At 42.2% G+C, this 25,438-nt stretch overlaps 1 protein-coding gene across 1 annotated transcript in view; it reads right to left on the bottom strand.

The window, feature by feature from the left end:
- PDIA5 (protein disulfide isomerase family A member 5) overlaps positions 1-25,438 on the bottom strand; it is a 99,741-nt gene that overhangs the window by 53,891 nt on the left and 20,412 nt on the right. Inside the window, exons 4-10 of the mRNA XM_069021081.1 lie at positions 17,223-17,306; positions 16,405-16,450; positions 10,692-10,784; positions 9,338-9,398; positions 5,687-5,754; positions 1,109-1,200; positions 933-1,004 (exon numbers count right to left, since the gene is read on the bottom strand). Coding sequence (XP_068877182.1) covers positions 933-1,004; positions 1,109-1,200; positions 5,687-5,754; positions 9,338-9,398; positions 10,692-10,784; positions 16,405-16,450; positions 17,223-17,306 — 516 coding nt within the window. The remainder of the gene's footprint in view (positions 1-932; positions 1,005-1,108; positions 1,201-5,686; positions 5,755-9,337; positions 9,399-10,691; positions 10,785-16,404; positions 16,451-17,222; positions 17,307-25,438) is intronic.

Genomic DNA, 25,438 nt, shown 5'->3' with positions numbered 1-25,438 from the left:
TGTCCCCAGCACAGCACCACTAGTACAGCAAAATACATTTATTCTGAGCCAATTCTGCTAAGCTGTACTATTACAATAGTTTGCAACAGTCTGTTCTTTCCCATGTGTTTGTTTCCTTTCATTAGGGTCATTTCAGTATTTTTCCCACGACTGCAGCAAACATGGGAGGCTTACAAAGATGACACCATGCCCAAGAGCCTTGGGTGCACTGCAAACGGGATTTCTCCATCACCAGATTATCTCAGCTCTCTCCAGCTGCTCCATCAGCTTCACTGACCATGGGGGGGCTTGCACCAGTTGAAGAGCAGCTATACACACACACACTTTTCCTGTCTGTCTCTGAACTGCTAGTCCCACAGGCTCACTCAGCCCCCAAAATGTTTATGACAGCAAACAGCTATCTTTAGGTAGAACAAGGGGCTTTCAACACTTTCACATCATTACAGCAAACACAGATGTTGTAAAAGTGACTACCTATCCAGGGTGCCTTGATCTTCAGTTTGTCTCTGAAAGACACTTTAAAGGTTTCAGCTAAAGGCTGATGAACCAACAAGAACTGCACACTTCGTATACACATTTTTAACACAACAGGAGTTAAACCTTTTGCAAGGTATTAAGTTCAAGCACCCAAGATCACTGGAAATTTAAGCTGGCATTTTTAGCAAAGCTGAGATCTGTGTATCTGCATTTATTTTAGTCCACAGTCAGTCTCCTATTACAGACAAAATGCAACTGTGAAATGCAAGGCATGCATGCTAAAATACAAACATTAGTCAATCTCCCGGTACGAGTTTAGCTGATCTCAGCGGGGTAGTTTTGTTTGCTCTTCTGAGCAGAGGGAAGGAGAGAGAGATGTCTGTTCCTAAAGCATTACATTCTGTAAATAATGAAGAGTACATAAAAGGTGGAGTGCATGAAGTTCAATGCCTTACTTTTTCAGCCACTCTGCTATATCTGCTGCAGTAGCACCAAAGTTCTCGAAGTTGAACAGGAACTTTCCTTTCCTGTTAAAGCAACAAAACAAGGTTCAGTCCTTGCCCTAAAAGATAAAAAGATGCAATTATAGAAGAGTGCATGATTTCTAAATTAGTAGCAAAACATAACTGACTCAAAATAGCAGATTGTAGGATATCCCCGGACATTGAATTCTTCTTTTATCCTTTCAAATTCAGCAGAGTAAACATTCATCCCCGCAAGAACCTGGAAAAAGAGCATAATCTTACTGATTCTTATAATACAGCAGGAACATCACATCATTTGTTTGAAGATTTAAGTAAAACCCACTTCAATCTTGGCAGATTCTGATTTCATTCATATAGCTGTCAAGCAAGGGGCTCTGTAAAAGGCACTGAAGTTTTTCTGATTTTGTGCAAGGGGGAACAGAACAATACTTGAGTCTAATCCAGAGAAAACACACAAACCAGTCAGCATGTCACCTCTTCCTTGCTCTGGAAGCATCTCTGTTTCTTTTTATTCACCCACTAACAGAAATACCTAAAGGGAATTCTCTCAATTGCACTACTTGTGCTCTTCTTTGCACATTTGGATTTTTAGTGTAACTAGATGTACAAGTTTAGTGTACAAGTGTAACTAGATTTTTTTTTCTTCCTCTGCAACTAGGAAAAAAAAAAAAAGAGTTCTCAGTTCATATCCAAACATTAAACAGGACAGCAGAAGTTCCACCCTCAGCTCTCTAGTTTCCACTTCAGCAATGAATTTTCAATCTCAGCTCATGTCCAGAATCTCCAACCAACGAAGCACTGGCATTATCCCAGTTCAAAAATGCACTTACAGAAAGGCAAGGGGAAATCAGCACTTTGATGTGAAAATAAAATGTGCCCTATTTCCATGAGCTCAGGAAATAGCACAGGGCCTTTACATCCTCTAAATATGTTAACTTGGGTAGGGTAGGGTATAATGAGAGTTAAGAATTAACCTTGTCCTACAGTGTTCAAAAGAGAGGCACAGAAGCACAGTAGCTTTTCAGACTAGCACGTAAAACAAAAACTCTCTCCTCCCCATTCCTCACCTCTATCCCAACCCATCCTCCATCTCAACAGTCCTTGAGCTTCAGGTTCAGGGCTCCTGTGACTTGTACTGTGCCCCGTGACTTATTCTGTGCCCTGTTTAAATGTCTTCCAAAAATTTCTGACATGAAAATTGGAAGATAGGATTGATTCCAAGTTTTTGTGGGTGTGCACTTCACACAGAGGTCGTTCTGCTGTCAAACCTGGACCCAGCAAGTTGCTGAGATACCACTTCCTGATTAACTTAGTTTAATGGCATTGACGGCTTAAATCATTTTAGCAGCAGGGTCTTAATCCAACCCCCTCCTCCTTCCCTCTCCAAAAACAGGATTTTCTCCTTCCAGCTGAAATACCACATCAGAATTTAATACCACGTTCCTGACTGCAGCAAACTGCACAGACCAACCAAATGTGCTCAGAGCCAGCATGAAATAAATCTTAAAGCAGAAAATCCTCATTTGAAGGTCAACCGTTTCTAAGAACGTGCTGGAAAGTCACAAAAAGATACTTTGTTTTCTCTTCCCTATCCTAAGAAAGGATAAATTGAACAGAGGAGAGTACAGAAATAAGGTTTATACTTGCTGGTCTAGTCTTCCACTTTGAATTTTCCTTGTAGTTCAAAGAACCAGATTGCCTTAATTCATATGAGATTATCTAGACTCAATTTTCCCCTTTCCTTATCCTCCGTGTCACCACCTAAAGGCAGGTAAATGCAATAGGATCAAGATAACAGTGGTTGCTTTATAAAGAAAGAACCTGGTTTGTAACTAATAACCCAGTAACACCAGCCTACCAGATTCCATGTTTGCTGTGAACTTTCAGAGGATTTCCTATGAATTAAATGGGCATCCCTGGCCATTTCAGACAATTTCACTGTGTCCATCCAATGGTGATTGATACAAGTCAATAACTTGGATTCATTCTTGTGTTCATTACATTATAAGAAGCATAATTAGCAAAAAGCTTATTACAATAGGATTTATTTTTAATGACAAGAGTAACAGCTTTAGCTGGCTAACAATCCAGAATTATGAAATATCAGGCTGTCAGAGACCATCAAAATACACCCAGTGCCCAAAGCCAGGGTCCTCCTGCCAGACGTCTGGCGAATTTGCTTTTAGCAAATGACTGAATGACCCCAACTTCAATTTAAGTCCATTACCTCTTGTAATAGCCATTGCAGAAACAAAGATCAGTTTACCCCTTTCACCTCTGCAGTGAATTATTTCACTGAAATATTTCAACACTTATCTGCTCTCCAACAAGCTACCTATAACCTAAACCACCTCTGAATCCTTCCTAGCTGCCCATTAATTTGGAGCTTCTGACCATTCCTGTTCAGCTGTGACCCTCGACCTTGATTCACAGTTTTCTTGATGGATTGTTCCAAAAGTCGTACCTCACAGCACCAAAAAAATTAAAAAAACCAAAACAAAACAAAACAAAAAAAAACCCCAAACACACAAACAAAAAACAAGCACCAAAGGAGAAAAGCACTTAAGCATATTCTCAAGCTGGTCTTTACTGAGCAGAACCTTCTGACACACTCACAAAGTCCATGGGCATTAGGGAGATGATGAATGGTTTGCTAATAACCACTTCCCCTGTGCTCTGGGGCCACAGTGACAGTCACTCACCAGAGCCCAGCCAACCCTCTAACCACAGGAATCTTTCCTGCCAAGGATAAAGTAAGCCCACTTCTGATTTGGAGCACTTTTTCCTTCTTCACTGGGTGGAATGGAATAGTAAGATACAACCATAATATAAACTAAAAATGCCACCCTGCCTTCCTCTCAGTAATAGCACTGGGACAAGAAACAGCTAGTCCCAAGGGAACACAGTGACCAGCAGCAGGTACAGTGCACCCTTTCACTTTTATGACCTCTTCAATAGGCAATACTGTACTTAATTTTCCTGCTATGTAACAGCAATAATCACTTTTGAGCCTGGCACATCCTGACAGCTAATGACAGGTCAGATTAAAAGGCCAAACCTTCAGCTCATCCAAACCACTCACAAACTTTGCAGCAAAGTCTGATCTGGAGGTCAGCATCACTCTAAGGCACTCCATGAATAATTTATGATGGGTACAGCACAGTTAACTTCAGAAATGGCAAGCTGTGTACACATCCCACTCAGGAAGCTAATTGGGCCAAATTTTGACAAACAGACCGATTTTTGTGAAAAACATGGGTGGCAGTGGCATAACTGGACTTTCCTCTGAACTGATCCTGCACTACAACACTCCACTGCAAAAAACTGTGTCCCAGTCCTGTCACTCAGCTGTGCAGGATTAGCCCGGATCTACAGAAACAATTTCCAAGTGAGGAAGGAAATACTCAAACCAGAATAGATCTAGAGTTTAAATTCTCTGGTCTGAATTTAATAAAATGAGATGCACATGGACGAGGAAGGGATAACTGCAGGAGGACAGAGTGCTCTGCAGCATGCCTTCTCTTTGGCACTGTCTCTACAGGTGATGCTTTACATTTCTAATCCCTCTCACCCCACACGGTACTGCCATGCAAGGCAGGAGTGCCTTCCCAAAGGCTGCAGCACGTGCTCCTCTGAGGGGAGATGGCATTAGAGTGCTGCCTGGCTAGACAAAAACTCTCTTGAAAATATCTTCTAAGGGTTGTGCCGTGTCCTAAATAAATCTGAGTAACTCCCACTCATTTCAGCCCTAAGCAAACAAGGACTTAGAGAAAACACTTCTGAAAACAACTAGTTAGGAGAATGTTGGGCAGTCTGACAGCACTAGGTGGTCATGAGACGGGATTGCCAGAGCTGCCCTAGCAAGGAACTGCAGTGCTTCATCTTTTCCTCACAAGGAAACCTGTAAACACAGCAGTGAATGACCCAACAGGCAGGATCAGACCAAATCCTACTACAGCCATGAAACAACAATCCTATTTCTTCATCCCTTACGTGCACTGGCATCATATAAATCATACGTTAAGCACATTATAAAACCTTGACTAGACAAGTGCCTTTGACTTGCTTACAGAGATCAATACACCTTATAGGTACAAAGGGGTAACTAGATTACTGTGAATCCTGTACTTTATTAGAGTCAAAACTTACTTTCATATCTATGTGGCATCAATGCTAACTTTGACAGAGCTACACTTCAACTGTAAGACTATATTAATGCTGAGTGGCTAGGAAGGTTACCAGTAGCTTATGGGAGGGGCCTCTTCCTCCCACAACACGGTGATTCTCCACTAAAAAAGTGGATTAATAACTGCTTTAAGGGCATCCATCCCTGACCTTGCTATGAAACATCAGGCCAAAAAGCTGATCAAACCCATTAAGGCAAACACTTCTTTCTTTACCAAAATGAGCTCAAAAGGTCTACAAACTCACAAATTAGAGGCTAAACATAAATCTACATAGTGTCAGAGCCTGCATCTCTATGGAAAAAACTGCAGTGGCTCTAAAGGGCAAGGGAGTTAACATCTCATTCTCCAATGTTTTAGAAGAATAAAAACCAAGATAGAGAATCCTGAAGAGATCTGGAACAGAGTCATTTATTTCTGTTTTGTTTCAACTTGCTTAGAAATTGGTAATTTTGATAAATATTTGTGGGTTTAAATACTTTAAAAAAAAGTGTTAAAATGATTTTTGAAATGTTATATAAATCTCATTTTCTCACTTACATATTTACCCTTGAGTTCTGTTGCTGCCTGCTGATAAGATGGCATCATTCTCTTACAAACACCACACCCTGATAAAGAAAAAAATTGTGTGAGTAATATGCCAACAACTCTATTCAGCCTCTTCTACAGTATCTATGTTCCAAAGCATATGAAGTAATATTTAAAGTCAAAAAATTTAAACAAAAATTCTTTATCTACTTCACTAATTGATTATTAGATTATTAGTTTCTAAGGATGTTACTTCTTGTTACAAGCCTCTATTTTTGCACATTTTTCATGCTCTTCATTTTCATATTCATTTCTCATCCCTGTATGAAGAGAGTGTATATATATAAAATATATATTTATATATTCCTCAGGCTCTGAGCTGAGCCGAGATAAAAACAGAGGAGAATACAAGATGAAACACACATATCCAAAGTCAACAGAAGATGTCGTAATTGTGAGCTCAAAACAAAAAGCTTTGTGCATTTCTGGTCTCTGAAGGGACAGGGGGAGGTACTTCAGATTCATCCCAGCTTAACAAGGCTTTGAAATTAATTTGAGACGCATTTCCTAAACACATTACACAGACATCAAGTATTAAACAGTGCTCTGTTAATTGAGCAGACATAGCTCAGAAGCAACAGCCCTTGGAAGATACAATAATGTGCTGCTGTGGAAAAGACAAAGGGCAAGTGAGGAAGACCACCAATGTGTAGTTGGAGTGTGCTAAGAGCTGTCTGATGATGCTCTGCAGGGCTAAGCAGATTAGCAGTAAATCACCTTGTAAGCAGCAGTTTTCACCCCTGCCAAGTAAAATCCGTGCATGCAGATGGGAAGGGGCAGGAGTGCAGCCAGCATGAAAGAAAGGTAGCTGGAGCCAAGCACTCCAGACACTTATTGTGGAAACTCTCAGTCCACCACAGGACAGTAGTCAACACCTCTGTTCTGGTTAACAGAGTTTTGAAAATATCTTCCAGAAAGGAGGAACAGATTTTGCAGCCACTCGTTTAGGATCACATCAGCATGCCTGGAAAAGAACATCCTTTACTCTGAGAAAGGAGAGTTCTTGTTTCTGTGGTACTTCCACCTTTGATCTCTCTGCTCAAATTGACAATGAGGTTGTTAAATTAGTGCTGGTTAAAACGACAATTTCTTGGTGGGCACAGACCACTCACTTAAGGCCCACTGAAGTCTTGCAGCTTCATCCAAACCAGTGGACAGACATCAAAAGATGTGAGTTGACAGACATCATCTTCTGAATCCTCTATTTCTTCCCTGCTCAGGAGCCTCAGGCCCCAAACTCCTTCAGCAGATTTTGCTATCTTCCCCTCTTTGCTCTCTTGCTGCACCCTGGAGTACCTTCTAGAGGACAGGCACACAGCAGCCTCCTCCACACAGCCATCACCCCTATCACCCTCCTCTTCCCAGCTCTGCTGCTGCCTCAAACTTGCTGCTCCCACTTCAGTACATCCTCTCCTGTCCTCGTATTTCTGGGTTATATTGTTCAGGATGCTGCCAAGCCACATATACCCCTCAACATGCATAAAAGGGGAACCTCAAAAAACCCATTTTCTTCTGTTCTTTCTTCTTGTATTTTGTCCCAAAAGAGGGAGCTTAATTAAATACACATTAGTCTTTCCACTAGTTAACACCTTCATTTTTAAAGCCTTGTTTTCAATCACGTTTATAAACAGCTCCTTCTTGTTGCCAAATCCAGACAGTCTCCTGCAGGAGCCTTCTTTGACAGTTAACTACAAATACATCTGAATGCCTTTAAATATACCTAATATTTCATCTTTAGTGCTGTCTGACTTTCTAATATAGGTCCGAAAGTACAGCGAATGGTCTGCAAATGGCAGGTAATATCTTCTGAGGAAAGCAAGCCTTTGCTCTGAGTTGTTTTACCCAGACCAAGCATTCCTGAAATATTAAAGTAACTGCATCTAAGTCTGTAGTCGCTTTCATCTCCCCCTGCCCATTTCCTATGAATCTGCCACAATGAATCTAAAGCCCCTGCCTCTAACAAAGCAGAGAAATAAGGCAGCTGTCTTCCCCACAGCCTTCCAGATAAAGCCTCTGATGTCCTCTCTTGCCAAAGACCTCACTTACAAGTAACGAAAAGCAGAATTTCTTCCAGTGACCAGTTATGATTTCCTGCTCCCAGTTATGAAAAGTAACACCTGTATGTAACCAATAATTTCAGCTGCTCAAAGCCCACAATTTAATGCACCTGCTGGATGTATTCTGTCTCCAGTAAGAGGAGCAAGAAAAGAAAAATTGGACAACAACCAAGTCAGAAGGTCTTGTGTGTTAAATAAAAGATGAGGGAGTTACAAACTGAGAAATCAGAGAGGAAGAAAAAAACTCACAAGTAGACTTCCTTCACAGCAGTTTGGAAAGCAGCACAAGTATTACAGCACTGAAAACTAGCAGGTGTTTTGCCACTTCAAAGAAGAGAAACTGGAAGGAGGAGGGTTTCTGAGGGAACGGTTCAAAGAGAACGAAGGGTTAGATAAGGCACATTTCAGAAAGAGACCCAGTTGTGGAAAACAATAATTCCTGATACAGGAAAACTGTGAAAGCACCAGGCAGCAGCCCAACTCTCCCCGAAGGGACGATTTACAGCAGAGCAGCCGTATCGTCTCCTGCTGATCCGAGGCAGCAGCTGCTGGGAACAGCCACACACCACGCCAGGCCACATAAGACCACACTACTGCAGCCTGAAGGCACAGAGCCACAAGTGATTTCATTAAAAGAAAAACCATCGTCTCAGTGATGCATCAAACTAAGTCTTGGGCAGTTTTGGCCATCTTGGCAGTGCTCAGATGAGAATAAAAAGGTAAACTGGTATTTCAGGCAGTAATTACAAGAGAAAATACACTGAGAAACACCAGACAATGCTGCCATGGGACAGAGTTTAAAAGAGAATCAGCCAGCAAATTGCTTGTGGTACCTAACATCAATTTCTCTATCAGGGCAGTCCTGGGAGGCTTTTCTAGTTTAGGTCACACATTTATTCCCTTCTCATGGCTTCCCTGCTTCCTGAATTGAGCAACAACTCAAGCGCAACACTATCTTGCTTAGAAGAGCTGGAAAGCCTCTCACACAGCAGTCACCAGGAAACACAAAAAGGCAGCTGTAAATCTGCAACATTAAGGAACAAGCAGCCAATGCAATGACAAAGTAGCAGCAATACAAGGTCAAGGTCACAAAAGAAATGGAGTGACTCCAATGTGCTCTTCTCTTCTTGAAACCCCAGTTGCATTTAGTTACTCCTGCCAATGCAGGTAGGAACATGCAGGATGCCTCTAGGATGGAGCAGGAACAATAGCCCTGCTCCTGACGACTGCACTGTTCCCTCTGCCTGCAGTGTACAGTGTTTGTTTTGTGCAGCACAAATCTATAACAAAATCATAGAAAGCAGCTGTTTAAAAGAACATTGAGCGAGAGTCATCATCACAAGAGAAAGAGACAAGACTGGGATACAAGTGATGGATAACCAGGGAAAAACTGAGGACAAACAGGCAGAACAAGACAAGGAGCTGAATGATAAAGGTGGCACAAGATGGTATTATTAGTGGAGCACAGGTGATGCTTCTTGTCAGACCTGGACATCTCTCAGTGGAGAAGGGAGAGAGAGGTGACAAGACATGCTGGGCTACTTACATGGGGCATAGAACATCATCAGAAGGGGCTTGTCTTCCTTCTTCAGAAGTCTTCTCAATTCCTAGTGAATGAACCAAAGAAAATAAAAAACACACTTATACTCAAGGACACCTCTTATTATTTGTATTACAACTTTAAAAAACTAATATATGTATTCATAGAACACAGGCTCATTTATCTGCGGGAAAAGGGCTCATCTTTCCTAACAGACAGGACTCAATTTTTTTCCTTGCTCAATTTTAACTTGAAAAAAGATGATAGAATTTATTATACACTCAAATATCTGCTGAATATCCTAGACCAGTATCTTCACTGTTAATATGTGGAAGTTCCACGGTTTAGTTCATTTTCCCTGCAAAATCTCTGACTGGAAATTCCTTCTTCACTGAGACATCCAAAATCCATATTGCAATTCAAAAAGTCAGACTCAATAATAACAAAACAAGTTCAGTTTTCACACTATGAAACCTTGCCAAACCTATGAGATGCCATGAGAAAAGGATTTTTCAAGTACCAGCATGATAGAAAAACTAGATGAAGTTTTCAAATTGAATGCAACCCTTGGAAGCCTTGTAATAGAGTACAGAGGGTGAACATTAAAAATTAATCTTCCTACAAAAACTGAATGTCAAAATAACCATTTCTAATATTAAAAATGAAAGCCAGAAAATTGAGAAAGCCCTTTACAAAATACCAGCTAGAGTCCAATCAATTAAAGTTTTAAAAAAATCTATAGACTAGGAAACTAATATAGAAGACCAAGCTGATTGTATTAGAAAGAACATAATGGGTAACTGGTGGCACTGGTAGTTTTTAAGGTAGTTTTATCACATTCACTGCTTTCCCACTTAAGACTGAGAGGACAGTTACTGCACAAAGCTAAAGCCCTCAAGATCTAGATCCTGTTTCTTCCTGCTCCACACTTCCTAACCTCAGGCACATGAGGGAACCCAAGGTTTAATGACAACCTGCAGTTTGAAGAGCAGCATTTTACCTCCTACTTGTATTCTGCAGTGACTGTATCTTGCAAGCTGCTACACTTCCCTGAGACAAAGAGGGCTGTGCCCCCACACCATCCACAAGCTCTGACACTTGCTGTGTCAGCTGGCAGACTGAGGTTATGACCACATGCAGGGCAGAGGAGGGTGGGAAGCAGGGAAGCAGAGAAGCAGAGGACTTTACAGTTATCACAACCCACAAACTTGGTCAAATCACTTCAAACAGGTTGGGTGCTTTAAACTTGCCTTCCAAAGAAAGAAACCAGTGGTGTTTCATTAAGAGTTAATACACACATACACACTCCCTTCACCCCTTATATTTATAAAACAACAGAACATCTACACAGCTAATGTACCTTTTCACTGTCGACATGCACAATATCTTTAGCTTCAGGATCTTCCTCCCACAGTGGAGCACCTTCTGGATCCTTGAGAAAGGCCACTATAGACTGTAATAAACAGGGGGAAAAAGCTTTTAAAGAAACACAAATGGAAATCATGAGACATCCAATCTCAAATCCATGCTGTGATGCAAACCCCATCCAATTAGTGCCTTTGCTTTTCTGCTCATATATTCATCTGCTCTAATGCAGATTAGCACAAATCTCCTGTTTCAGAACCAAGTGATACGTGGGTGTGTACCTTCCTCATAACTGGTATTCAAACTTATCAGTTCCCACTCCCACTATAAAACTGGGGAAAACAGAGTGGAAGTGTACCAGCACACAGAGAAATAGCTTCAAGGATCCTTCAGAGAGCTCTTTCAATGGTACTAGACCTTCCACAGTGAGTCCATGGGTCAGTAGGAAAGGCTTCTCTTTATGCAGAGGTCAGGCTCCCATGCCCTTCACCATATCTGAGTAACAGGACTAGCTGGAGGGCACACTGATACTTGCTGTGAGCAAAAGCAAACGAACACACTTACAGATCAAACTGCTCATTTGGTCAAAGGAAGAACAATCCACCAACAGTTCCCTGTGTGACCCACCTACCTAAAAAATCCATTGAATGCAGTTTCAAGTGTGAGAATAAGAAGCAAATGTGACAGAAGAAGTGGGAAATACAAAACCCCAGGATTCTGCAGCTCCCATGTCCAACAAGTCAAGTACACATGCACACATAATTCGTAACTGCTTTACCTGACTGACATACAACCAAAAACCCCTTTCAGCAGACCACAGATATACTCTTTACCATAAGGAAATATACTTTGATAGGTCTGTTTTCAAGCTGAGCCTGAAGGAAACTCCAGCCCTCCTAAACCAATGAGAGACCCTCCATGGATTCTGGCAGTCACACGAACCCCCATTTCCAGCTGTACATGGAAACACAGGCTTGATCACTTTTATCCTCAGATGTCTGCTCTAGGAAACATCATACCTGGTATTCCATGTTTATTCACCACTCAGAATGGCCCCACTGCTTTCTCTAAGGCATTGATTGTAGGTCTGCGTTCATTCCCATATAGGATCTCTGCCACAGCAGTAACATACTGAGGTCCCTGAGGAGCTTCCTTCAGTGTGAGAGTGAGTGGATGAAGCTGCCACAGCACTAAGTGAGCTATCCTAACACACACCAGTTCTATCTAAAAGCCTGGGTGTGTACTCCACCTTCTTAGGAGCAGGTTGGCAGCACACCTAATAACGTCCCACTGCTGGAACCATCTCAGAGACACTTTTACTGCCTCTCTGCCTTTGGTGGGGCTGCTGTGGTACAATATCCCAGCAGCTTATCAACAGAGAGGGGAGTTTAGCTCATTTTCCTGCCTCTCAGTTGGTACTGCAAGGCTCGGGAGGATTCAGAGCTTACAGCAGGATCCATTTATTGCATTTATGTTTCTGTCTGCTTGCACAGCTAATATTGAAAAGATTTGTCTTATCACAAGAGGCAGCATGTATCAGTCACCAGACAGCAACCAAAACACTTAATGTACACAGCAAGAAGGGCCTAATGGGTGAGGGTGACAAACACTTCCAGAAGAAATTTGTTTTACAGTGGCATTATCAGGGAAAGGAGCTAGCTAGGAAAAAAAAAATATAAAATCAAGTAATTTACAATGGAGTTACAGTGTAAAAAGCTCTAGACTTAGAGGCATTAACATCCCAAATGACATCCTAAGAAGACTAATAATACATGGGGAAAGGAAAGATGAGGACAAAACAGGGGAGATGTTCTACCTTTAGGACAGCTGCATCAAGTTCTGCTCACCCTGAGCATGCAGAGACCTCAACTATACACTGGAGAGGAGGAGAGAGGGGTCAACATCTTGAACGGCTAATGAGTGTAATTGACTCTGCTAGTTTCAAGAATTCCTGCATGCCAAATTCAGTCATGTAGAAACAGATGTGGTTAGAGGATGCAGGATTAAAGAGATTTAATTCATCCAGCCTCTCCCTCTCAGCCAAGACAGAAAAAAATTAGATGTGTAATGTCTTCTGGCAGGAGTAGGCAGTACGTTGCCTTGCGCTCAATTCTTCATGCAGTAAAGAGAACTTCCTCTCTTACTTTAAACAACAGCCAAACAAACCACAGCACTTTCTAATTACAGAAAAGCAGTGCTCCCAAGGCTGCTGTGTTAGAGGCCACAGCAAGATCTAGGGCACAGCAACCCTGGTGTTGTAGAACCAGCTTCGCTCCAGTCCTGCCGTGGTACAGTCAGGACCTGTTTTGACCCCCACAGCATGGAGAGAGCCACGATGGGCTGTAACCAGCTGTGCCAGCTTTGAACCTTACACCTCGATTCAGCACAATACAGGACATGCTTCATCCAGCACATGCTGCTGAAAACAAGCAAGTTTCAACAGGAGAGCTGGTAATCAAATACATGGACCTAGGTTTTAACCTGAAAAAAAATATACAGAAACACATCCTTGTGCTTCTCACTCCTTGGAAGTATCACGCAGTAGGGATGCTAATAACAAGACCTTCCTCGATTTCACACATACACTCCTTACAACAGCCAACTTGAAAACGATTGGGGGTTTAGAGCAGGACCAATTTATTGGGTTAGTCTATTCCCTTTGCTAGTACTAAGCAGATTCGTACTTCAGTGAGTTTTCTCCATTTTAGAAGAAAGGTAAAACTCTCCCTGTACTTTATACTCCAGAAAAGGCTTCCTCATGTAATAAATACAGTCTGGATACTGGCATCGTGGCTCTTCTGAGAATTAGACATCATGTGGCTAAAGCAACATGTGAACAGACATTCCAGGTAAGATGAAAGGCTGATCTAAGCTTAGGTTTTCAACAGCAGATGACTACAGTTACTTGGGGAGAAGACAGACTAGTACTTACAGTTCTTATATAGCATACACTGGCACATGCTCTTCATTTCTGGCAAAAAGAAATCAAGTTTACCGACTCTGCACAAGCTGCTGCATATGGACCTCTGTGCTTTTTTACTATCCATGGATCTATCTCTAATGACTATCAAAAACTGTCTTCCAGACTCCTAAATTCTTGGCTTTCACAATATGTAGCTGCAAGTTCCAAAACTTCTTTTTTTAACATTGCAGTTATTTGTTTCAAATCAGCCATCCCAAAATGCCACTGTTTGCCCTCAAATTTGGAGAAAAATGAAGTAATCGCTTTTTAAGCGACTCACAGTGACAGAAATATCTACTGGAATCTCCTCCAGCTGTCCTTTTTAGTATTGTGAGATCCTAAGCCCTTCTGCAAAGAATTGGATTTTTTTTTTAAACTATTCCTAATGATTTTGCATCACTGAATTTTGTTCTCTTGCATTTCATCTCCTTTTCCTAGATACCCCAAACGGCTCAGATCTTAACAAAGGTCTCAGCAGCAGGAGGTTCTGACTGCCAAGTAACTTCCCCCCACTGTGAACACTGAGCTATCCTCTATTCCTCATTTTTCTAACAGTGAAACCACAAGGGCATCTCTGCTAATTACATAAGGATTTAGTTACTTTAAGAAATGAAAAGCTTTTCTAAAAACCCGAGTACACTATCAGCTGGATCAGCCACAGCTATGAAATTGCTGATTACTCCAGAAGAATCCTTTTACAGCTCTTCAGAGCTGTGTCCATCTTTCTCCAAAATGTCATACATATATTAATATGTCTACTGGATGTCTGGAAAGAAGATCTGAGTTTTATTGCCACAAGTTTGCTGAATGATGTGAAACAAGTCTTTTAATGTCCCTGTTCTTCAGTGTGTCCACCTGTCCATAAAATGAGTATGATACCCTATGTAATTGTGTTGCTCTGCTGCTCTCTGTATGTACTGGGAGACTCCTGACAAACACAGCTGAGAGAGAGAAACAAAGGTCACTGGCTCAACAGAAGAAAACAGGGAGAAGTGGAATAGAGGGAGAAATACAGAAAATATCCAGGCAGCTGTGAGCAGCAGAACAAACAAACACTCAGCTGAATTATTTGACCACTGCCCAGATCTGATCCACTGCCCAACCTGTAAATCATTAGTGGCTGGTTTCACAGAGGCAGTTAAATTGAGAAAGACTCCAGCACCTAGAGTGAGGGAGCTTCAAAATCCCTCTTCCACCCCCAATGGAATCCCACATCCCTGTCCACAGGACGCTGCTTTCTGCTTCCCAGCAGGCAGGGCAAAAGGGAAGGGCAAAACGCTCATCACAAAACAGCTGAAGGAATAAACGATCTGGTTCCTGTTGTGCTATGATTGCCTCTCAGCCCAATGCTCCCTGGAGCACTGCAGGTGCTTTCCACTTGATCTGATCTGTAAGGAAGAGTCACAGCACTAACTCCTGGTTGCAGCATTTTATGGAGGGCAGGAGAGACACATCATATATTGTTCAAATCACCCAAATTTAGGCAGCTAGCAGGTCTCCCTTAACCCATCACCCACCAAGAAGGAAAAAAATAATCACCAGCTGCATTTCCTCATTAAGTACAGAAGCTGGTTTAGGCAGTTGCTGACTGGGCTGGGTATTTAGCATCGTCCTTCCTAATGCCAGGCAAGATTTCTGCTGCAGGAGATGTGAAGATACACGGCCCTACTCTGCCCACCTCAGACAAATCCTGCATGACAGCCTCAAGTGAACACTGAATGAATTCAAGTCAGGGCACACTTCCAAGACAGTCCCCCCTCACATACTCTCCAACTCTGGCTGTAAAAGCAAAGTCCAGAGCAAGAGCACTTAGGAACAGTCACTCTGGCAGACTCAGGTTCACACATCTCACACAGGCTTTCCTCCATTCCACGGCGATCCCCTGAACAAGCCAGAAAGGGGAAATACATGGAATTACTGGGGTGATGTCATCAAGTCTTCAAAAGACCAAGGACTGTGCAGAACCCGGGTTTGCTGGAGGAGGAAAAGAAACAGGAACTGGACATCAGAGCTGGACAGAAGTGATTTCTGGAAGCCAAGTCATTGCCAGGCCCCTCACATCAGGAAACTTCCAGTGCTTCACCAGGGCTTTGCAAAGGGAAGTTGCACACTTTTGGCCTGCTCACTGTGCTCTTAGTTCACTGTTTCCACAATCATCTGGATCTACACATTCATATTGTGTCTCACCCCTTCTCCCTTCCCTTGCCCACAGAATGTTGCCTTCTGTTGCTTTATGTCAAGATTTGCCGGAAAAGAAGAAAGGTCATTTTATACCTGATGCACTCAGAGCACTTTCATAGGAGCTGTGGTTCCACAATCTGATAAAAGATAAGGCCACTCAGCTTTCTTTAAAGTTTATAAACACAAAATCTAAGAACCTCAGAGAACACCTTATCAAAACGCAGTATCAGCTAATACTTTTAGTTATACTACCACAAAGAGCACCTTGCAATTAAAACAAGAAAATCCTTATTTGTTACCAGTGTGCAAGTTAACTTACAGTTTACCTTCCAGTTCAACAAGGGGTCAATCTTTTAAATAGTAAACAATTTTCCTGGATCTATGGTTGACAGACATGTATGCACACAAAAACCTTTAGGCCATTCTGACAGCTGTTTATGAAGATTAATCCTCCTCCCTTTGATGCCTTTAGCATGAAAAAATACCAAAACCAGTTTTTAATCCACAAATGTCTCACCCACATCTAGCAAAACCGAAAGAATAATAATGGAATATTTAAATTTACCTTCAATGTGACCGCTCTGTTATACGCAGTATGAAATGCACCGTCCCTGTTAAACGAGGAGTGGGGAACAGTGTTAACTTACAGTAACATTACTGCAATTCATACAGCTGCTCTTCCTGACTTCTCACTAACCAGAACATCATTATCCTGCTGAAGCCACAGAACTAAGTAGAATTTACAGTACAGTAATTTAAGGGGGGTGGGGTGGGGAGGAACAAGAGGAAAGAAAAAGGGAGGGTGCAAACCAGTGTAAAGGAAACAGTTTCCTAGTAAACAATTTCCTCCCTGACACTTTAACAAGAATATTTACTAAGGCATTATCTTTGGAGATGGAGATATAGCTGCTTGGTGTACCTAACAGTACTCCCACTCCTATTATTTTCAGGAAGAAAGATCTCTTGCTGTCTCACGACACTTGCCTTTCTCTACTCACATTATGAAGGACTATCTCAAGTCAGAAAAGTACAGAGAGGTGAAGCAACTTGTCCAAGGCACATGCCAGCAGGCAAGTGACACAAAGCAAGAGAGCTCAAATCTCAGGCATCAGCCCCGTGCACTGGGCAGATTTAGTCCATTGGACATCTCTCCCTGGCCCCGCTTACACTTTTAGTGTTCTCTATTCAACAGTGGAATAAATTTAACTCAACTTCTGTCACAACACATGCTTGCAAAATGAAGAAACAGCAATTAATTTCATATGTCAAAGGATAAAAAATAAGTCATCTTAATGCTGCAGCAGCATGGGGCTGAAAGGAGAATGGACAGTCTTAATGGGAGCATCAACAATTATGAACCTCAAATCCCAGCCCAGCACTCACTTATAATGGAGTAAATCCACTCCCTTCTCCTTTGAATTAGGATCTACCTTCATCTTCTTGCATAATTTTCGGCTTTCAGTATCACTGCAAAAAACACATATTGGAAGAAAGGTTACCAAAAAAGAAAATCAAATGCATTCAGTTCTGAGAACTCATTGCTGTGCTTCCTCATCAGCAATTGATTCCAACTAACAGCAATTTGGAAGCTGTTTAGCTAAGTTTGTGGGACAAGCATTGTGGAGAGCTCCATTAGTCAATTTAATTCCTCTGTTTACTTGGTCAGGACACAGTGAACTGTGTTAAATTTACATTCCAAAGCCAAGCCCTAACCAGTAGAGAAGCAGCTCATTCCAGCATGTCCAAGGACCTCAGCAGATCTTCTGCCCGTGAGATTAACATAAAATTTAGGAAGACAAGTTTTCATTACAGCCATGCTACTGGTTAGGGTGGTGGTCAAAAGAGCACTGTTTGTGAAAAGATTCAAAGAGAAAGAGCAGCTTTTACATTTGGCAGAAGATAATAAAAAGCCAAAAAACCCCATGTTCATGGTATGTCCAAGTCCAAATCACAAGCATTTAGCCTTAAAAAGGTCCTGCAGAAAACAAAAAACAATTGAAATTCTGGAGCCCCAAGCCCAGCAACCCCATTCATTCTAGGTATGAAAGATGTGTCCTGGAGCCACACCTGGCAAGCAGAGGTAAAAACAGCTCCTAAAGATGGAGGGAGGTATCAGCAGACAGACCTGCTGGAGGTGGTCTTCAAACTCAACAAGACTGAACCACTTCCAGCACCAGATTAGGCTGACTTGAAGAAGAGAGAAGGGTCATGGGAGAGAACTGCAAATACATTTGTTTCAGTGGGCAGGTAAAGGGTCTTCATGGCCTAACTGCTCTCCTGAACAGGGTAGGAGTGAAGCCATAAGGAGACTTCAAGCTGAAGTGAATAAGAAGTTGGTGAAAGATCTGGGGAGATGAGCAAAACAGAAAAGAGGATGATTCACATTGACAAGGCTGTTCTCTGCATTGACAAACAGCAAGATTAAACAGCTTGGAAACTTGTTCCCAGCAGAGGACAACTTGTACCTTTTACGCAGATAAATCAATTTAGAAAATGAAAACATTGAAAACCCATCAAGTTTAAACTGATTAGGGACAACAAGATGCAAGACTTGCAAGAGCCCCACCAACTTAAGTGCTGCTGCCAGCACTGGTGCTAATTCTCTCGATGTTCTCCAGCTGTCTTTCTACAAATGTGAAGAACAACAAACACCAAGTTCACAGTGAGCTGGAAGTGAGAGTGCACCTCAGCAGAAACTTCCCAAATGTTTATGGCACATGGAAATAAGGAGCGATGTGCCATGGACACATGCAGCAAAATCAGAATATTATGCTGAAGATGGAAATGAGCATTTTAAGGAACTAACAAAGCACACAACTACCACACCAGGAAGGAGCACTTGTAATAATCTCAATTGAACAGAAGCATATTTATCCAAAAAGTCTTATTGAATTCGTGTCAGTTTTGCATTTTCAGATCACTGTAGCCCACAAACACTCTCTTTGCTTTTCTGGAAGGCTGGAGATCTGAGCTTGAGAACTGAATACCATGGACATGTCTCCTTGTAACAAAACTAGATCACAGAACAAATGCCCTGGATTTGGAGTTATGCCAAAAAAACATGTTTGCCACGTGGAGTTCATACGAAAAGCCTGCAGCAACATCAAACCCAGGGCTCAGAAACATCCTGTCTTCTCTCTCCTGCAGTTCTCCAATGGTCCCATGGGCTAAACCTAAATGACTTGAAGGTCAAGGAATCTTCAGAGAAGACACCAGTATCAGATCATTCTCTTGTCTTATCCCAGACAGATTCAGAGGCACAGAGAAACTCTTGTGGCTCTGCTGCAGTTGAGTGCCAGGCACTTAGCTACAGTCAGCCCACACAACAGTCAACATTGGTAAACGCTCCTCCAGACACTCCCAAACATTTCCAGTGTACACGTGTATCTGTGGCTATCCCAGCTTTGCCAAGACAAATGTTAGGTGGTTGATGTGAACGAGTGCAATGCTGAAACCTCAGCAACAGGGTCTGTGAAACACCAAGATGTGCAGACAATTGCTCTGGCATAAGCAGAGGGTTACAATGGGTATCAAAAGAATCCTGTTGCCTGTTCTACCACCTATTTGGTGCAACTTTAGGTTATGGTCTAAACCATAATTTTCCCTTACGTGTCATTTAGAGATCTGAATGGATACTAACATTCTGCAAGGTTTACAGTGGAAAAAAAGCTACAAAGCATTATTGCTGAGCTATACCTGTGAGTAAGCAGCTAGCTTCAAAAGTCCTACCATTTCAACTCCTAGCAATTAATTTTCTGTTTGCATGAATTTCTACTAAAAAAAAAGAAAAAAGAATATTAAGAATAGCTATATAGGACCTAAGTGTACCCTGCTTTCAAGATTTCTCCATTTGCAGAGATTCACACAGCTGCCTGAATGCACAGCCATTATCACAGGAAAGAAAGCAGCAGTTTGCTCCAGTATGTCTCTTACCATTTAGTGGGCAAATTCTCTGCACCACTGCATTGAGAGTTAAGCCTGTTTATGCAAGCTATCTGCACTGATGCACAGGATAGAAGAGGAGCAAATTCCAAGAATAGGAAATGCTAAATATGTATCAGTAATTTTTTCATGCATCAGTGCAGATTTTTGCACATGCCAGACCCACCAGCTCAGATGCTATACTAACAATTATTTGGAAAAAGCAGAAAAGGAGACGTGCAGAAATGGCAGAGATGCTTTTCCTTCTGCCTTTACTTACAGACAGACAAAAATAACCTGCAAAGAGCAACACACTCTGATATCACTTGGTAATGACCATTATTCTTAATAAGAGTAAATATCAACACAGATGCAGCCTGCTCTGAGTTTTGTCTCTTTTGAATCTCAGCCAACAGCCTCTCTCTGAAGATGAGCTCCTCAACTCTCACATGGGAGAGGGTAATTAGGACTCCAGTTCTTGCAATTTAATTATATCACTTGAAGAGGCAGTGTAAGAGTTTGTTATAATGACTAAAAGTAAAAAAAAAAAACCAAAAAAACAAGACACCCAAAACAGGAAATAAAATGAAAAGAAAATAAAAAAACCCACAAACCAAAAAAACCCCCAAACCTAAAAAGCCAGAAACTACCCCCAAAATCAGCACTCTACCAACCCAGGCCAAGCCACTCAAGACAAGGCACTAGGTTCAGGAAATACTGCCTTGAGGATGAGGTCAGTAATGTGTCCCCAGCAGCCATCCTTGGCTGCCTCCTGCCATTTCTGTCCAGAGCAATTTGAACCCTGCTGTGCTACCGCTGAAGGAACTCTTGCAGACAGTCCTACAATCATCCAGCATTATCTCCCTGGAAAATCATCCAAAACATCAACCTATTTTCAATACCACAAGGACCTAACCAGCAGCTGTCTATGTGGTAATAAGGTCAAACCTTAAGTGGCACAATAGCACGGCTTCCCTCCACTCCCACAGGCATGCTCTCTACCCTTCCCCTTCCACAAAATCAAACCAGGGCTCCAAAACGTGCCTTTGCTGGAGAAGTGATGACATATGACAGCTTGGTAAAAAGAAGAATAAAATGAACTATCCAAGCTGACCTAACTAAGCAACAAGCCCAAAAAACAACAAAGGTAGCGTGCATTGCAAAGATCGCGTGCACACTTCATCCCTTTCCATTCACATCCCCATCTCCTCTACCGGGACATACTTCTGTCATTGGGGGTCATGATGGAGCTGGCAGGAAGCCCTAAGGGAGCACTCTCTGTAAACCTCTGGGGTCCCTTGTCAGTGTTAGCATGCATGAATAATCCCTTAGCACAGGCAGCCAGCTGTTACCAGGGCAGGAGGGCGGCGAGGGACTCGTGAAGGAGATCTGGCCTCCTTTGGCTCACCACCAGTGCAGCCAGCTCCTGAAGGGGACGAGTCACAGCTGTTCCTTAGGAGTGGCACAAGATGCTCTGCCTGTCCAGGACTGCCCACAGGTCTGGACACTCATGGTCATAAGAATGGAGAAGCAGGGAGAGATACTGATGGCAGTCCCCAGTGGCAGGAGGAGCACAAGAGAAAAAGGCTTTTGCAGCAATGTGTCAAGGTAATTTGGAGAGAGAAAGAACAGAGGATTAAGCTAGATGGGAGGAACACAAAATAAGACCCAGGAGTTTTGCTGCAGTTAAGTCCACATGGTTTCTAAATCTAAAACAAGTCCAAGCTGGATGGATCTCAAGTAAGAAATGGCTCATGGAAGTGGAAGTGCAAAATGCCCTCCTTGAGGCAAATTCAAATATTGTCCAGTCAGGTCCCAAAGGACCATAATAAGATCAAACATCCTCAGCACCATTCTCTTTTATGAGCACAAATAACATCTTTTGCAGCTTCCTAATTATTTCCATTATTATGTAATGTTGCCCACTGGCCTCTCATGAAGAAGGGAATACAGCCCCACAACCCCATCACCAGGGAGGAAGGATCTGCAATGACTGTCAAAACCCTCTTCGGCAATGACAAAAATGCCATCCAAAAAGGTTCACATCTCCAGCTGCCAATGTAACAGCAGCGTGTGCACGTGCTGTATGGCCACATCACTTCCAAGCCACTGCCCTGGCACCCCCTAACACTTTGCAATGCAGACTGCACCCAGCTTTCTTTTTCACCCATACCTACAGGGTTTCCAGGCACAAGAGAAGTAATTAATAAAAATGCTGACAGAACTGATTTAAGTAACCAGGTCAGTAAATCTGCCTGCACAAAAACTATCTCATTCCTCTATCAGCGTATGATGTAACCACATGCAAACCACAGAGCTCACAATTTCTGAACAGATTTTCTCTTTTATCTGTACATCTCTCCCTCTGAAACAGGGCTCAACAATTCATGTAAATTATGCTTCAGCAGTCCCTTATATCACAGCTGTGCCTGTAGACTCTAATGCAATGGCAGTTCTGTTGCATCAGTGACTGTACAAAAACACTGTCAACTGTCCCAACAGCTGGAAGAGACAAAAATGAGCAGGGAAGGAGAAAGAGCAGGCTCCAAGAGCAAGGGAATATGGCAAAGCAGAAGCAGGACTGCCTATAAAGCAAGCCTCCCAACACTGGAAAAGCTTCGGAAGGTATCAGTCAAAGCTGTCATATTGCTACCAGAACACTCTCTCATTCTTGTCTCTGTTGTTCAGGTGCTTTCATTCTTTTATGTTATAGTGAAAACCATCACAAACAACTCCAGTTATAATTTCAGGGAAGTTCAACTGCAATTTCAGCCCAGCTATCAGAAGTGAATTATCAAGCAGGGTTTCCCAGCCCAATGCATAGCCTCTGCAATACCCTCTGGCTACCTTCCACAGAATACCCTCTCCAGAAAATAGACTGATGAACATCCTGAGAAAGCATGGAGTTGAGATCCTGCCAAACAACTAATTGAGCTTGTGACCCCAAAAAAGCAGCAAAAGAAGTGTTAGCAGCAAAAATTTCCTCAACCCTCCCAAAAGTATGAAACACATTTGCACATAATCTGAAGAAGGAAGTCATTTACAGCCAGTTGTAGTCAGATGTGCTCCTACAAGGTTTTGAAATAAAAAAATGAAATTCATTAGCCATTGTTGGGGACAATATGGGATTTTGACTTATGTTCCTTGTAGTCATTGATTCCACCCTCCAACAAAGACTGCGTGATCCATTTACAATACAGCAGTTTGTGTACCTTGCTGACCAAACAAAAACAGATTGATTCTAGCGAAACTCTCCTCTTCTCAGACTGCAGGCATTGCCTGCCCCCCTATCATCCTCACTTCTCCCTCACATCCTGGGCCAGCAGCTGTCACAACTACTGCTGCTAACAGTACGTCACATTTGTAATGCTCCTCATACTCTATAATGATCCCACACCTTCCTGTATCACTCACTCGAGACAGATCTGAAATTCAGAAACAAAAAAAATTCCTAGGAACAAAATCACTTCTCAAACCATCAGGCTGGCATGCACTTCTCCAAAGAGCTGGATGGTAATGACTTACACCTACTCAAACAGTAAACCCATATACAGCCATCAGTGCAAAAGGCACTTTGATACTCTGCTCCTGAGTGGGGTTGAAGGACATGCAGGCACCAAAGTAGGAACAGGACCCAGGAGAAACGGATGCAGAAGTAACGAGCACAGGAAGCTTAAATACAAGATTTGTCTTGGAAAACAAAGCAACATTTTGCACTCATTCTGGGTTCCTAATGGAAATTATCTTCTAAAAGAAGTAACAATAGCAACAGGTTTCCACAGCACAGAACAAATGAACCGCTCAAACAGTGCGGCAGATGAAAAGCTTGACTCTTCTAAGGGATAGGGTAGCATGAAAGCCAAAACCAGAAAACATACTGCTGGAAAGAATTAAAGATAGGGATTAGCAGATGAACAGGACAGAGTCTCATGTGAATTTAGGGCCTGACTTTACCCCATAGCATGCACCAAAAATCCCCACTTCAAGGGGGGATTGCAAACACCTTGCAGTTGATTGCAGCCTTCTGCTCCAAACGCTCCCCTGGAACGTGCCAGGAATGCAAACAGAATAATCCATGTGCTGTGGAGACCCAGCACCACTTGTCACCCAATACAAACGACTCCCTGTGCCCATTAGTCAATTAGAGAGGCCAGAGATCTAGAGAAATAAGATTAAAAAGAAGTATTTTCCAAAAATTAAAACCCATGAGATTAATTCTTACTGCAAGCAAAAGCAAACCAAAAAGCAGAAAGAAAACCAAGGCAAAAAGGTAACACGTATCATCATATCGTCAAGCTAAAACAATTAAGGAAAAAAATTATAAGCTCCAGCCCCTGCAGAAAGTCACGAAGTTATAATGATCAGTACTTTCCATGGAAATATAAATTAGCAAGAGGCACTTGGCAGCCCACGTACCTGCACAGAAATAAGGTAAACACTCACAAGAGCTACCAAAGGCTTCGCAGGAACTTCTAAAACCACCAAACACTCAAATTCTTTGCAAAGCAGCAGCTTCCCTCATCCCACAACATGGCAGAGGGGAACACGGTCCCAACCTAGGATACAAGATGACTATTACTCTGTCTTTCACACAAATCTAAGAACCCCAAAATGCAGGTTTTGAACACATCACCCATGGGCACACAGATGCTGCAGCCCTTTGTACACCCATTTATGACCTTTAGTTGCACCATGGGCTTGGAGAGGATGGATGCTAGAGGATGTTTTAAATTAAGTACTGGGTGCAGGAAAACAGAGGTGATTTCCTTTACATTAAATCTGAGCTCACTTACTCTTCATTTTGGTCTGAAAAGCAGCAACATAGAAGATTTGGTTAATGAGTAACTCTAGACAAAACCCACGGAATATTTAAGTTTAGGATGAAACAGACGAGCTCAGGCTCATACACCCAACCATTGCTCTGGACTTAGTTAATTGCTCTGCATTTCTGAATTAATGCAATACACCAAACTGAATGGGTTTATGTTAGGAACTGAGAGCTTACTTAAAAAAGGATTTTTTTTCAGAGTGGTATAACGGTTACAGCAAAATAAAAGGGTTTTAATGTGAATGAGCATTAACCACACAGACAGGTTATGACAGAGACAGAAGGAAGGCATCGAAAATCTATGCTGTAAATGCAGTTTGCCCTTATAAATGGCACTCACACAAGGACCACACTGGCAGTATAACTCACTTGCAAAGTGTTCCTGAGGGACACCTGCCTTACCTCCCCTGCACCAGCTGCAAACAGAGCCCCTGCTACCTCCCCCAGGCTGGCACTATGAGCCATCCTTTCCTGAGCTGCTCTTCACCTTCAAGGCTACTGTAGAAAAATGCAGAAATCCCAGACATCACAAATCTGCTTGGATGGAAAAGGCTGCGCCAGGGCAAGAGCCTCCTTTCTTTTTTCTCTCTCTATTAGATCTGGTAAGGTTTTTTTTGCAATTTCAAAGCTTTTCATCAGCTTTAAAATTCAGCTGAAAGTAAAAAAGACGAGTAGATTTATTCTCTTAAATAAATCCTACTTCTGAGTGGCTTTATAGGATGAAGGTAGAAACTAGAGAGCAAAATTACTCTTAACACCATCTGTACCATGAGCCTTATTTCTGAAATTTCTCCCTGCTATGTCAAGGCATTAAACACATTCATTTATGACTGTGTGGATAGGTAAAGCC

This window comes from Aphelocoma coerulescens, chromosome 7 (assembly GCF_041296385.1).
Source record: "Aphelocoma coerulescens isolate FSJ_1873_10779 chromosome 7, UR_Acoe_1.0, whole genome shotgun sequence".
NCBI lineage: Eukaryota > Metazoa > Chordata > Aves > Passeriformes > Corvidae > Aphelocoma > Aphelocoma coerulescens.
This window is presented reverse-complemented; position numbering and strand designations above follow the sequence as displayed.